Here is an 11078-nt window from a genome sequence, read left to right as displayed (position 1 = left end):
CTGCTGAACTTAAAGGGAAAATTCATTGTACATTTTGATTAAACCTAAATACATGATTTAAAATTGATTTGATTTCTTTCTGGAAACATTTGTTTTCTAGTTTCCTAATCATATATGTAGAAATTTGATTACTCAGGCAAATGGATAATAAAGCATAGTGATTTCCTCCCAGTTTCTAATGCACAGGAATAACAAGACACACAAAGCAGTACTTACTTTGGTATCGATGGCAAAGCCCGTTCACCTTCTGGGGAAAAAACAGAAAGAGAGAGATGAGATTCCTTCTATTCCTTTTGAGAAGATTATGTATAGAAATCAGAGAAAGAAGATGAGTCTTATTTCAGAATTTTAGCAATAACCCTTTAAAATGAAGTTGGTATACTGCCTATCTATCTTAGGTTTCCATGGCTTTATTTTCAGTATTTATGGCAAATATACACTGCCTGCAGGTGCAGACTATATAAAAGGTATTGCCAATCAAAACCAAACGCTAAGGGGTAAACTGATGGAAGATATTCTTCCCAGGAGGCTCTAGAAGAAGATTTTCTCATCATCAAAAGCCAACATTCTTTACCAAAGACTGAACGTCCTGCGGCAACGCCAAAACCTGTGCAGGACTGAGCTCCGCAACAAGAGAGGCCGCGATGGTGAGAGGCCCCCGTTTGCCACAACCAGAGAAAGCCCTCGCGCAGAAACGAAGACCCAACACAGCAAAAAGAAAGAAAGAAAGAAACTCCTACCCCCAACATCTTCTTTAAAAAACAAAAAACAAACCTGTGCAGGACACACAGAAATCCAAAGGAAACAAACCCACAGGTTGTGTTCCTGGAGGAACAGGGGCAGCCAAGGGGCCCAGCAGCCTCAGAGGCGTGGCCTGAAGTGTCCTGTGGACTCGACTTCGGGAGGTGCTGAGGCCCTCATGACGGTGGCAGACTCCCCAGTCACAGCTGGGCTCTGGCCAGCGCATCACAGGGAAGCTCTGCTCAGTGGCTGGGGAGATGTGCTCCCTCCCCTTCATTAGTGAACCAGGAAGCATGGAGCCCCCTGGTTTAATCTCTTTTATCTGGATGAATCTGGTGGTAAACCCATCCCACCAGTCCCCTCGCTCCCCAGGCCACGGATTACCCTTGTCCAGGTCTCCTGTCCCTCCTCCTATCCCCCAGGACGGTCCCAGTCCCGTATGGCCCTGAACACAGCATGATGCCTTCACACATTCCATCTCTTTAAAGATTCTCTTCCTTCTGGTGGAAGCATCATCCCTCAATCTTTCAAAGCTCAATTCAAGCTCAACCTCCTCAAAGGAGCCCTTCCTGAAACACCCCAAGTGGCTCTGGATGGCCTTCCTGTGCTTCTGCTGCATTAGCAGAGTGCTTCCCACGTATCAGACGACTTAGAAGGTCAGACTTGACCTGCCCACAGGCCACCCCCAACACCGGCAGAGGACCTGGCACTCACAGCCGCTGCATAATACCCAATACACTGCAGAAACTTCATCCAAATTTCCTTACTATGACTTTTTGACATCCAAATTTCAAGCAAAATAACCACGTTACACCATGAAGACCAAACTTAGAATAACTGGAAAATCCTATCATTAGTTTATTACCCCATGGATGCTACCACCACCACCTTACCCACACTCAACACTGTCAATTAATCATATGGGCTTTCAAATGACATGTCAGTGTGATTTCTAGCTGTTTTACTCTCTCTGTTGAAACTTCTACTTCCTTGGAGAGAAAAAGGAACCAGATTATGAACTATTTGGTTAATACAGACTTTATAAGAAGCTGGGCAGGAGTAGGAAGAAGGCTGAAAATGAGGCGATTAACAACTGAAGGAGCCTAAGAGAGTCAATTTTCAGGAAACAAGAACGTAGCAGAACACTGAGAGAAATGGCAACAGATGCGATAAGCAGCAGCATTATAAAAATCCCTAAGCGCTCACCAACTAAAATGCCCAATTCTAGGAGCTAACTTTTGACACTGCTTTAAATTTATAAGTTGAATGAGTAACATATGCTTTCTCATGGCATTCATGTGGTCTCTTATTTCTCAGCATAAATTCCTTAGGATTAAGGATGTATCTTTGTATTAAGCCACATTTTTATTTTCATTTTTAGAACTGAGGCCTTTAATTTTTGAATAAATTTTTTATCTATTGTTTTTTAATTAAATAATCAATACAGATTCACTGTAACAAATCTAAATCATAAAGGTCTATAATGTAGACAAAAAAAAGTAGACAAGTTGAAGCCCTCCCCCCACCTTCACATACAATTCCACCTTCCGTAGGGGTATTCACTGTCCACACTTAACTTTCCAGACTACCAGACTCCTTGTATGCTTATAAACACACACAGGTTTGGCATGTAGGTTTCAGCACGGAAACAGGGCCAGCTCGTCTTTTCAAACAGCTGCACGGCATCTCACACTCCCTTATTAGCTACTAGCTCCACCCCCGTAGACACCGGGGTCATTTCCACACTTTGTGCTACCGAAGACAGTGCAGCAGGGGCGTCGCATCAGTGGTCCTGTGCCGCTGTTTCCAGGAGGGGCCGGCAGTGCCAGGAGCAAGCGAAAGCACTGTCCCAACTCACGCCGACACAGTGGAGTGTGGAGGGCACCTCGCAACAGCCCCACCAAGAATGGGTATCACGGTCTTTCCACCCATCTAACAACAGGTTGACAGACCCAGAATGCCATCTGTCAGTGTCTGTGTCCATGAGCTTTTACCGGACAGTGTATGTCCGTTCTTCTGCAGGTGCCCATTTCTACCCTCTTATTCAATGAGCTAGAAGAACACTTGAAAAATAAGAGATTTTAATTCTTTATTGTATGTATTACAGATGTTTCCCCTTCTGTGTCACGGCTTTAAAAAGCATTTCTTTGACTAGTAGAAGCGCTTTCGTACTTATGCACTGATGAACTCTAGAGATTTGCTCTCCGTGCCTTCTGGGTTCTGGGTCAGGCTTAGGAGCAGCCCCACCCTCACAGTGTGCAGTATTTACCATCATCCTCCGTACAGAAACCCTCCTTGAGAAAGATGAAATTATGACGCTGATTCGCACAACTCCTTCCTCTGAGGAGAATTTTACTAAGATTGAAAAATTGCTACTGAGCTTTCTTGCAAGTAAAGGAAAGGTCAGATAACGCCCCACGGTAAGGGCCAAGGTCACACAGAGACTCTGCTGGAACCTGGTTCAGGGCATCGGACTTGTGACTCTTAGTTTTCTGCCCCAATGATACCACCTTTAAAAACACTTTCTAAATTCAAAGCAATTATGGTGGATCACAGAGTTAACAAAGTGCATCTGGGCACATCAGACCTCAGGTGTAGAACTCACACGTCATGGTAACTGTTAACACTCGCAAACGTGTACATGCTCCTTACCATTAAGCAGCTTACAGTCTAGAGAGGACAAATGGGTACGTACATAATCGTTACTTAAAGTACATACCAGGAAAATGGTACATTAGAGTTGTGGAAACATGTTTCACATTTATTTGAAATTAAAAAAAAACTAAATTAAAAAATGCACATGTGCTCTTGTCCACGTATTTCTGACTATAATCCATTAAAACATTTGACTTAAAATATTATTTCAATTAGGCAATATAACCTCACTTTAGGTATCTATTATAAAACAGCCATGTAATAAGTACATATGCTGTGATTTAAAATAAAGTAAATAAATTATCAGACTCAATAATTAATTCTATAAAGACAACATAAAATTGGTAACAACCAATGCCCTACTAGGTTTTTATGAGAAGCATTTCCATTTATGCTGTTTTCATATGAATGAAGAATTTAATGCATCTCATTTAATGAGATTTGATATCAAAATGTTTCTCCCTAGAGGGGAAAAAAAGCCAATTAAAATCCAACACAGGAAGATGTTAAAGCTTCAAACATTTAATGTGTAATGTCTGAATGTTATTTTTTTGTGCACCAACAAATTAATGAAGAACATTTTGGTAAATCAGGATGAAATTTAAAAATTATTCACTAAAAAGAAGATAGGTGCTATGGCACATTTAACATTTTTCATAGAATACTATCTTTATATGAAGCAACTTTCCCAAAACATTTAAATGTTTGCAAGGTACATACCCCCATTTAAAGCACAAAATGAAAACTCAAAGCTCACGGATGCAAAAATTTTGACTGAGAGTAGCCTTTACATATTTCTAAAAGCAACTTCATTACATAAAGAAAGCTATGATACACACTATATTTTCAGAAAAAAATAAATGAAGAGGCTTTATAGTGGGAAAAACATTTTTGCTAGATTAGCCACATCCTGGAATCCATGCACTTACTGGTCTTTTGGTTCATGGCTTTATAGATACCGTTTTCAGAGCACAACACCCTAACACTAACTTTTAAACAAAGGTTCCAATGATGCCTCTGCTTCACACCCTCCCTCAACGCCCTCCACCTGCTGTCAGCACAGAGAACTCGACTGCTGGGCAGGCAGGGCCCTCTGCTGTGTCTACACTTGGAGCTCAGGGCTTTCGTCATCTGCTTCCCTTGTGTGTCTCCACATACACTTCCCCATTCGCTCACCGCTCAGTCGTCCCCAACTCCCTCCAGGGATCGTCCTACCCACAGAGGGGAGTGCTGGCAGGGATCCTGTGTCCACCTGCCACGGAGCTGGCTGCCTGCTTGACGGGGACTACTGTGGACCCCCCCCCTACCACGCTATAAAGTAGGTACCATTCTTCCGTTATGGACGAGGAATCTCCAAGCCAAGGCTCATCCAGTGCGTCAAGATCACACTGAAACTAGCAGCAGCGTTGCAACGACAGCGACACTGAAGTTTCTGACGCTGTACGTGCCAGCACGGCCGCAAGCCACCTACACACGAGGCCGTCCCCCCCCCCCACTACACAAGACAGGGACCACTCTTCGTGTCTTGTGGGACGGAACTGAGGCACAGAAAGTTAAGTACTTTGCAGATGGCATGCACTCATGATTTGAACCCATAGGTCAATACAATTCCAAAGTCCAATTTTTTCCTGCTTTATTTCAGAAATCCAAATCCTCTGAAACACCCCATCTTACTGCCTTGCGAAAGGCGAAAGAGACACAGTCATGTTTCTAAGGTTCATCACATCATGCTTAGAACTACTACTCTAAGCTTTTGAGATCTATGAGAAAAAATAGGAAAGAGACTTTATTTATCATGAGTTACAAGAGACTTAAAAAAAAAAAAATGACCCAGAACATAATCCCAAAAGTTTATTTAAAAACGCTAATGGTAACCTAGAAAATACATTAAGTATGTTGCTCAAAACAAAAGGGTCTAAGCACAATGTTTCCTTTAAGCTCTGTCCAAACCCAGCTCTTAGGCTGTGAGCTGGATCACTTCCCTAGAAAAGCAAGAATACAGATCCACTGGGCTGAATTATTCATTCACTCTTCACTTTCACAGAGCGATCTAAAAGGACTACAGGCTGTGGGGTGAGCTCGGCTAACGATTCAGAGGGAGCGCTGGAACAGAAGGAGAGCTCACCTTTCTGAGGCCTGATGATGAAAGACTGCGTGGCTCCGTGCACCAGCCGGCAGTACCCATCTATCAGGTCGGCCATGTTCTCGGCAATGGTCAGGGACGGTGCTGTCACCGTCAGAGGCTGGACAGGGGAGAAGACCCAGAGAGAGCCGTTATTGTTCTTTCCAGTAATCAAAGGGACAGCTGCACTATGACATCAGATCTCTAGATACACTTGAACACAGAGTGGGAGCGAAACAAGATCTGTCATAAGGTTTGAGTGAAAAAGGAAGTTTGATATTTAAGGATGTTATTCCTAGAATATGTGACAGAAGGCAAACCCAGGCAAAAAAAAGAAAAATCACTTAAACCGAGACTCCCTTTCTAGAACAAAAAAGAGGTGAAAAAACCACTTCCCTTCAGAATGTCTGGTCCCTTAGGCACGCTCTAATTAAGAAAAGAATTTAGAAAATTAGTAAGCTAAAGTAGAGCTTAGTTTAGAAACTAGACAAATGTGGAGTAAATTTTTATCAACCATCCATCGTAATTTTTCTGACATTAAAGAAAATTAGTGGAATTTCATCATTTTGAGCATGCATAGCGTGTTCTGCCTAAGAGCTCAGAAACCATACTTTTCAAATTAAACATGCAATTATGGTAAATTTCCTAAAAAACCTATCATTAAATGTTATCCAGGAGATAATCAAAGCTGTATTTTACTTTCAAACACAAGTATGTCCTAACTCGTGTCGTCTTCATAACCTCCTTCCAAAGGGACAACTTATCTCACCTGCATTATCCTAAGTATTATCTGAGGGTAGCAAACAGAAAGGAGCACAGCCTGAAAATCATGGTTCAAACAAGAAATTACCGAGATATTTTCACGAAATTTCAATTTGCAATATGGTTTCAATATTTCATGGCATCATTTGTTTAATTCTGAGAATCAACTGCCTGGAGCCTAGAAATGCCGCGATCCCAAGGCAGTAGGAACAAGAAGGCGTGAGGAGCACCAAAAACAAACCATCCCAGCAGAGGCTGCAGCAGAGCAGAGCCCAGGTGTGCGAGTGGGGCCAGGTGAGCTCCCAGAACAGGCTTCACCCACGAGTAAGCCTGCGTGTGCCGCCAGGCTGTGCAGACTCTTCCTTCTGCAGAGTATTCTCTGTTCGTCTTTCAGAAAGGTCACCTTATGCAGTATTTGCCAAATGTTCATTTCTCGTGCCAGGCCTGCCTTTACTTTCCACACCACACGCTGATTAAGAAGAGGCTCCGGGTCCAGACTGTCTGGGATGAACTCCATGTCTACCACCTACTAGGACCGTGGCCACCATCCTGTGCTTGGTTCCCTCATCTACAGACTGGGGGTAACCAAAGTATCTCAAAGTGCCTCTTCTGCTGGGTTCTGAGGATGCCGTTTGTTGCCCTTGGCTTCTGTGTTAAGTGTCGGACAGTGGGGACATATGTGGCAGAAAGTACCAGCTGCTGCCGCGGTTATTTTCCTAATTATTACCCCCCAGAGAATGTCACATACTGCACAGTCTGGGAAATAACACTGTAACATAGTTTACAGAATTTATATGATTCTAAGAGGTTGATTTTCTTGGTAATTCATGATAATCTTCCAGCATCTCCACAATAAGGCTCCATTAATTTTTAAACCTGTTTTCTATTCTTGAGGGCATTTAATCATTATTACTTGTAATGTAACGCTTATTACATTAGAGAAAGCTGTGATTCTGATGAGCCATGAATACTTCACCTGCATCCAGAAACAATCATCATTTCTACAACAGCGCTTTATTTTCGTCTTCCCATCGTGATGCACGTGAGCCCTCCTTACCTCAGGCGCTCCTGCAATCTTCAGCTGCAGCGTCCCTTTCCTGTCCTTGTCTTCGCTGTTTGAGTACTGAATGGTCTGCACTTGATTGAAGTCGGCCAGGTGCGTGGGCTTTGGGAAGAAAAGGCAAACGCTCTGGACCACAGATGCAAGACTCATGTGAACTATTCTGTGCAGTCCTCACAGTCCCAAGCCCACCTCATCCTCCTGAGGACACCTCCCTAGACGGGATGTCTGAGGAAACCAACTGGCCATGTCTCCTGGGGGGCCATTCTCCCTCTGAGGAGCAGTCATGGACCTGCTAGGGCCACCTGCTCACTTCACGGTCAGGGATGTGTCTGCTCTCTGTGCTCCTGACGGCCGAGGGGCACTCCATCCTCAGGAGCTGCACAAGTGGTCACCAGTCCCACACGACACATGACAGAGAAAGGAAGAAGGGAGTCCCCGACCTGACCCACCCTCTGGCCTGGGGGGAACCGTGCGAAATTCTTGGCCTAAGGGAACATTCTGCTCCACTTCTCACAGAGAGAGGGACCTGTTCCCACTCCCAAAGCACCCTGAGCTAGAACAAGTCTCTGAAACGTTCTGAAGTTCCTGAGTGTAACAGTGCTCAGGAGACACTGGGTATCCAAAGGGCCCTGCCCACACAGACAGGCCAAGAGGACACTGTTCATTTTCCCAAGAGGTAAACTCCTTTTTCTGATGCAGACAAAATACGCCCATCCGTCTTTCAGCCTCTACCACTTCATGACAACGACCGGTTTGCGTGAGACGATTCCTATAGGCTTACCCAAAACAATCGGCCTAGTTAGGACCTCTTTCTCTTAAAACATCACAGGTATCAGCCCCTCCTTGCCAAGTGCCCCACTCAGCACAGATTATGCCACTGGGACTGAGCCGGAATTACGGTTCAGAAGGGGACTCCGACCCTGCGCCCCTTCACAGGGAAGCGTCTCTGCAGCACTGCTCTCAGGCACAGCTGTGCTCTCAGGGCCCCCGCACGGACGCCCACGGGCAGTCCTCCATCCCCGGGGCAGCACACAGCACGGCCCCCACGCCCGGCGCTCTCTTGGCCTCTGTCCTCACGGGCTTTCCCCCTCCCTCCCTGGCTCTCTTTCCGTCTCCTGGCTTCTCCCCTACTCAACCCACAAGCGTTCAAGGGCCACAGGGCTCTGTGCCCGGCCTGCCCGGAGAACGCCATCCAGTCCTGTGGCACAAGTGCCATCTCCAGTCCTGAGCTTGGACTCAAGCTTCCCACTCCCTACGTGACATCCTCGTGTGGACATTGGAGAGGGACTGCCCGCACACCCAGCACAGCCATCGGGACCCCCCCCTCAAAACACCTTCCCCCTCCAGTCTTCCTCACTTCAACAAAAGTACGACCATTCAACCTGGTTCCTGAGTGGAAATATGAAGGCACGATTACTGACTCCCTCCCTCCCTTACCCCACATCCAGCCCAGCTCCCAACACCCAGAATCCGTGCGTTTTCCCTCCATCCCCACGGCCACCACTCCAGTACAAGCCACCGTCTTGCACGGTGCTCAGAATCCGTCCTGCAATTGTTTCCCAGCCAGTGTCCCTTCATCCGTGTTCGTCCTCTACACAGACAGCCCCCGGAAGCCAGGGAGGTATTTTAAAATGTAAATCTGGTCCTATTAAGTCCCCTGTAAAAAACGGTACAATGCTAGCCAAAAGGAATCAAACACCCACACGATCTGACCTCTGCCTGCCTCTCTGACCTAATTCCCCACCACCAGGACCTCGTCTTGATGGGATGTGCTCTGGTCTCACTGGGGCAGGGCCATTCCCTGGGGGTTGTTTTCAGCTGATCAAAGAATGAGGAACATGAATGAGGACCAGGGCTGTGAGAGGCCATATAATGTGCAGGAAATTCCCACATGGTGAAAAACTGTCTTGTGTCCTGAATGGCTTTCAAATAACCTGGTGTTTATTCATGCTGGTGAAAAATCTGATTCTAGAACCCACATCTATTTTAAAACACAAAGTATGCTCTGCATGGAATTTTCCAGGAATGCAACTTAGGTGTAATTCAGGGAATATTACACCTCCCTGTCTTTGGAATGTTACTATGAGTTGCTCACCATTTTGGAAAAGGACATCACCGAGGGCAATGCTAGTCTGATGTTTGAGCTGCTGGCACAAGATACATACACTGTCACAGAGGAGGCCTGAGGCTCCTTCTAACACACTGGGAACCAAATATCATTAAGTCAGTGGTGACACATGAAATGAGAAATATCTCAATTAGTTTCAGTAAATGGTTATATTAAAATATTCCCATTACTGGCATCTTACAATTTAAAAAAATTTCCAAAGCACAAAAAGAAAGTTGAGTTATGGAAATTATTGTATTTAACTTATTTTTTAATCCTTCTTTTCACCCACTGTTTTTCTGCCTCATTCTGACATTACCCCTCAAGGTCGGCCACATAAGAATAAATTTTAAAGAAGTACTTAAAGGGAACAGCAGAAGAAAAGAAGAAAAATAACCAAAAGATATTAGGAAAAGGAAATCTGTGAAGACAAATACTGAAATTAATGAAGACAAATAGATTAATGCTATAACCCTAACCGCTAAGCCTGCCCTTCAAAAGCAGCTGAAGTAAATCCTTTGCAAATCTGAAAAGAAGAGACAAATCCAAACAGACAAGCTTAGGACTGAGAAACGATACAGAAATAAAGTTACTGGAAAGATAGTAAGAGTATCACGAGATGCAACTTCATGGCAACAATTTAAAAATGTAGACAAGCAGATGAGACGCTAACAGTATGAATTATCAAAACTGACACAAGAAATGGAAAACCTGAATAGATCTATTACTACTGGAGAGGTTGAAAAAATGGTTAAACACCCACCATTGAAAAAGGCACCATGTGGTTACATAGATTGATTCTATCCGCCTTCACAGAACACACAACTCTACCTTGACTTAAAATATTTCAGGCCACAAAATGATGAAAAGCCCCCTAATTCGCCTGATAAAATCAGTGTAACTTCATGTCCTCATAGAGCTAATATAAAAAGAAAAGACTAGACTGATTTCACTTATAAATAGTTGCAAAAATTCTATATATTAGCAAATATAATAAATCACTATTTCAAAAGAATAATATAGCATAACCAAGTAGGAGTTATTAAATGGCTCAATATCAGCACATCTAATCAAGATAATATAAAATAATAACAAATTAAAAGAGAGAAAACCAGGATCGTATCATTAAGGCTGAAAAAGACTTCAGTTAAATTTAGTAGCCACTCCTAATAAAAATTCTAAGCAAAGAAAGGCATAATTTAAAAACATGAAAGATACTTTACTAAAGGGACTTTCCTGGTGGCGCAGTGGATAACACTCTGCACCCCCAATGCAGGGGGCCCGGGTTCGATCCCTGGTCAGGGAACTAGATCCCACACGCATGCTGCAACTAAGAGTTCACATGCTGCAAGTAAGGAGCCCATGTGCTGCAACTAAGACCTCACACAACCAAATAAATAAATATTGTTTTTTTAAAAAAAGATACATTACTAAAACCCAACATCAAAAATTATCCTGAATGATGACACACTTGTTTTTTTTTTTTTTTTTGCGGTACGTGGGCCTCTCACTGCTGTGGCCTCTCCCGTTGCAAAGCACAGGCTCCGGATGCGCAGGCTCAGCGGCCATGGCTCACGGGCCCAGCCGCTCCGCGGCATGTGGGATCTTCCTGGACCGGGGCACGAACC

General features: G+C 44.2%; 1 protein-coding gene across 1 annotated transcript in view; it reads right to left on the bottom strand.

Moving 5' to 3' along the window:
• Nucleotides 1–11078, bottom strand: part of PTK2 (protein tyrosine kinase 2) — a 167018-nt gene that overhangs the window by 93194 nt on the left and 62746 nt on the right. Inside the window, exons 9-11 of the mRNA XM_007464627.1 lie at nucleotides 7338–7445; nucleotides 5522–5639; nucleotides 217–247 (exon numbers count right to left, since the gene is read on the bottom strand). Coding sequence (XP_007464689.1) covers nucleotides 217–247; nucleotides 5522–5639; nucleotides 7338–7445 — 257 coding nt within the window. The remainder of the gene's footprint in view (nucleotides 1–216; nucleotides 248–5521; nucleotides 5640–7337; nucleotides 7446–11078) is intronic.

The sequence above is a fragment of the Lipotes vexillifer genome, unplaced genomic scaffold, assembly GCF_000442215.2.
Source record: "Lipotes vexillifer unplaced genomic scaffold, Lipotes_vexillifer_v1.1 scaffold394, whole genome shotgun sequence".
NCBI lineage: Eukaryota > Metazoa > Chordata > Mammalia > Artiodactyla > Lipotidae > Lipotes > Lipotes vexillifer.
This window is presented reverse-complemented; position numbering and strand designations above follow the sequence as displayed.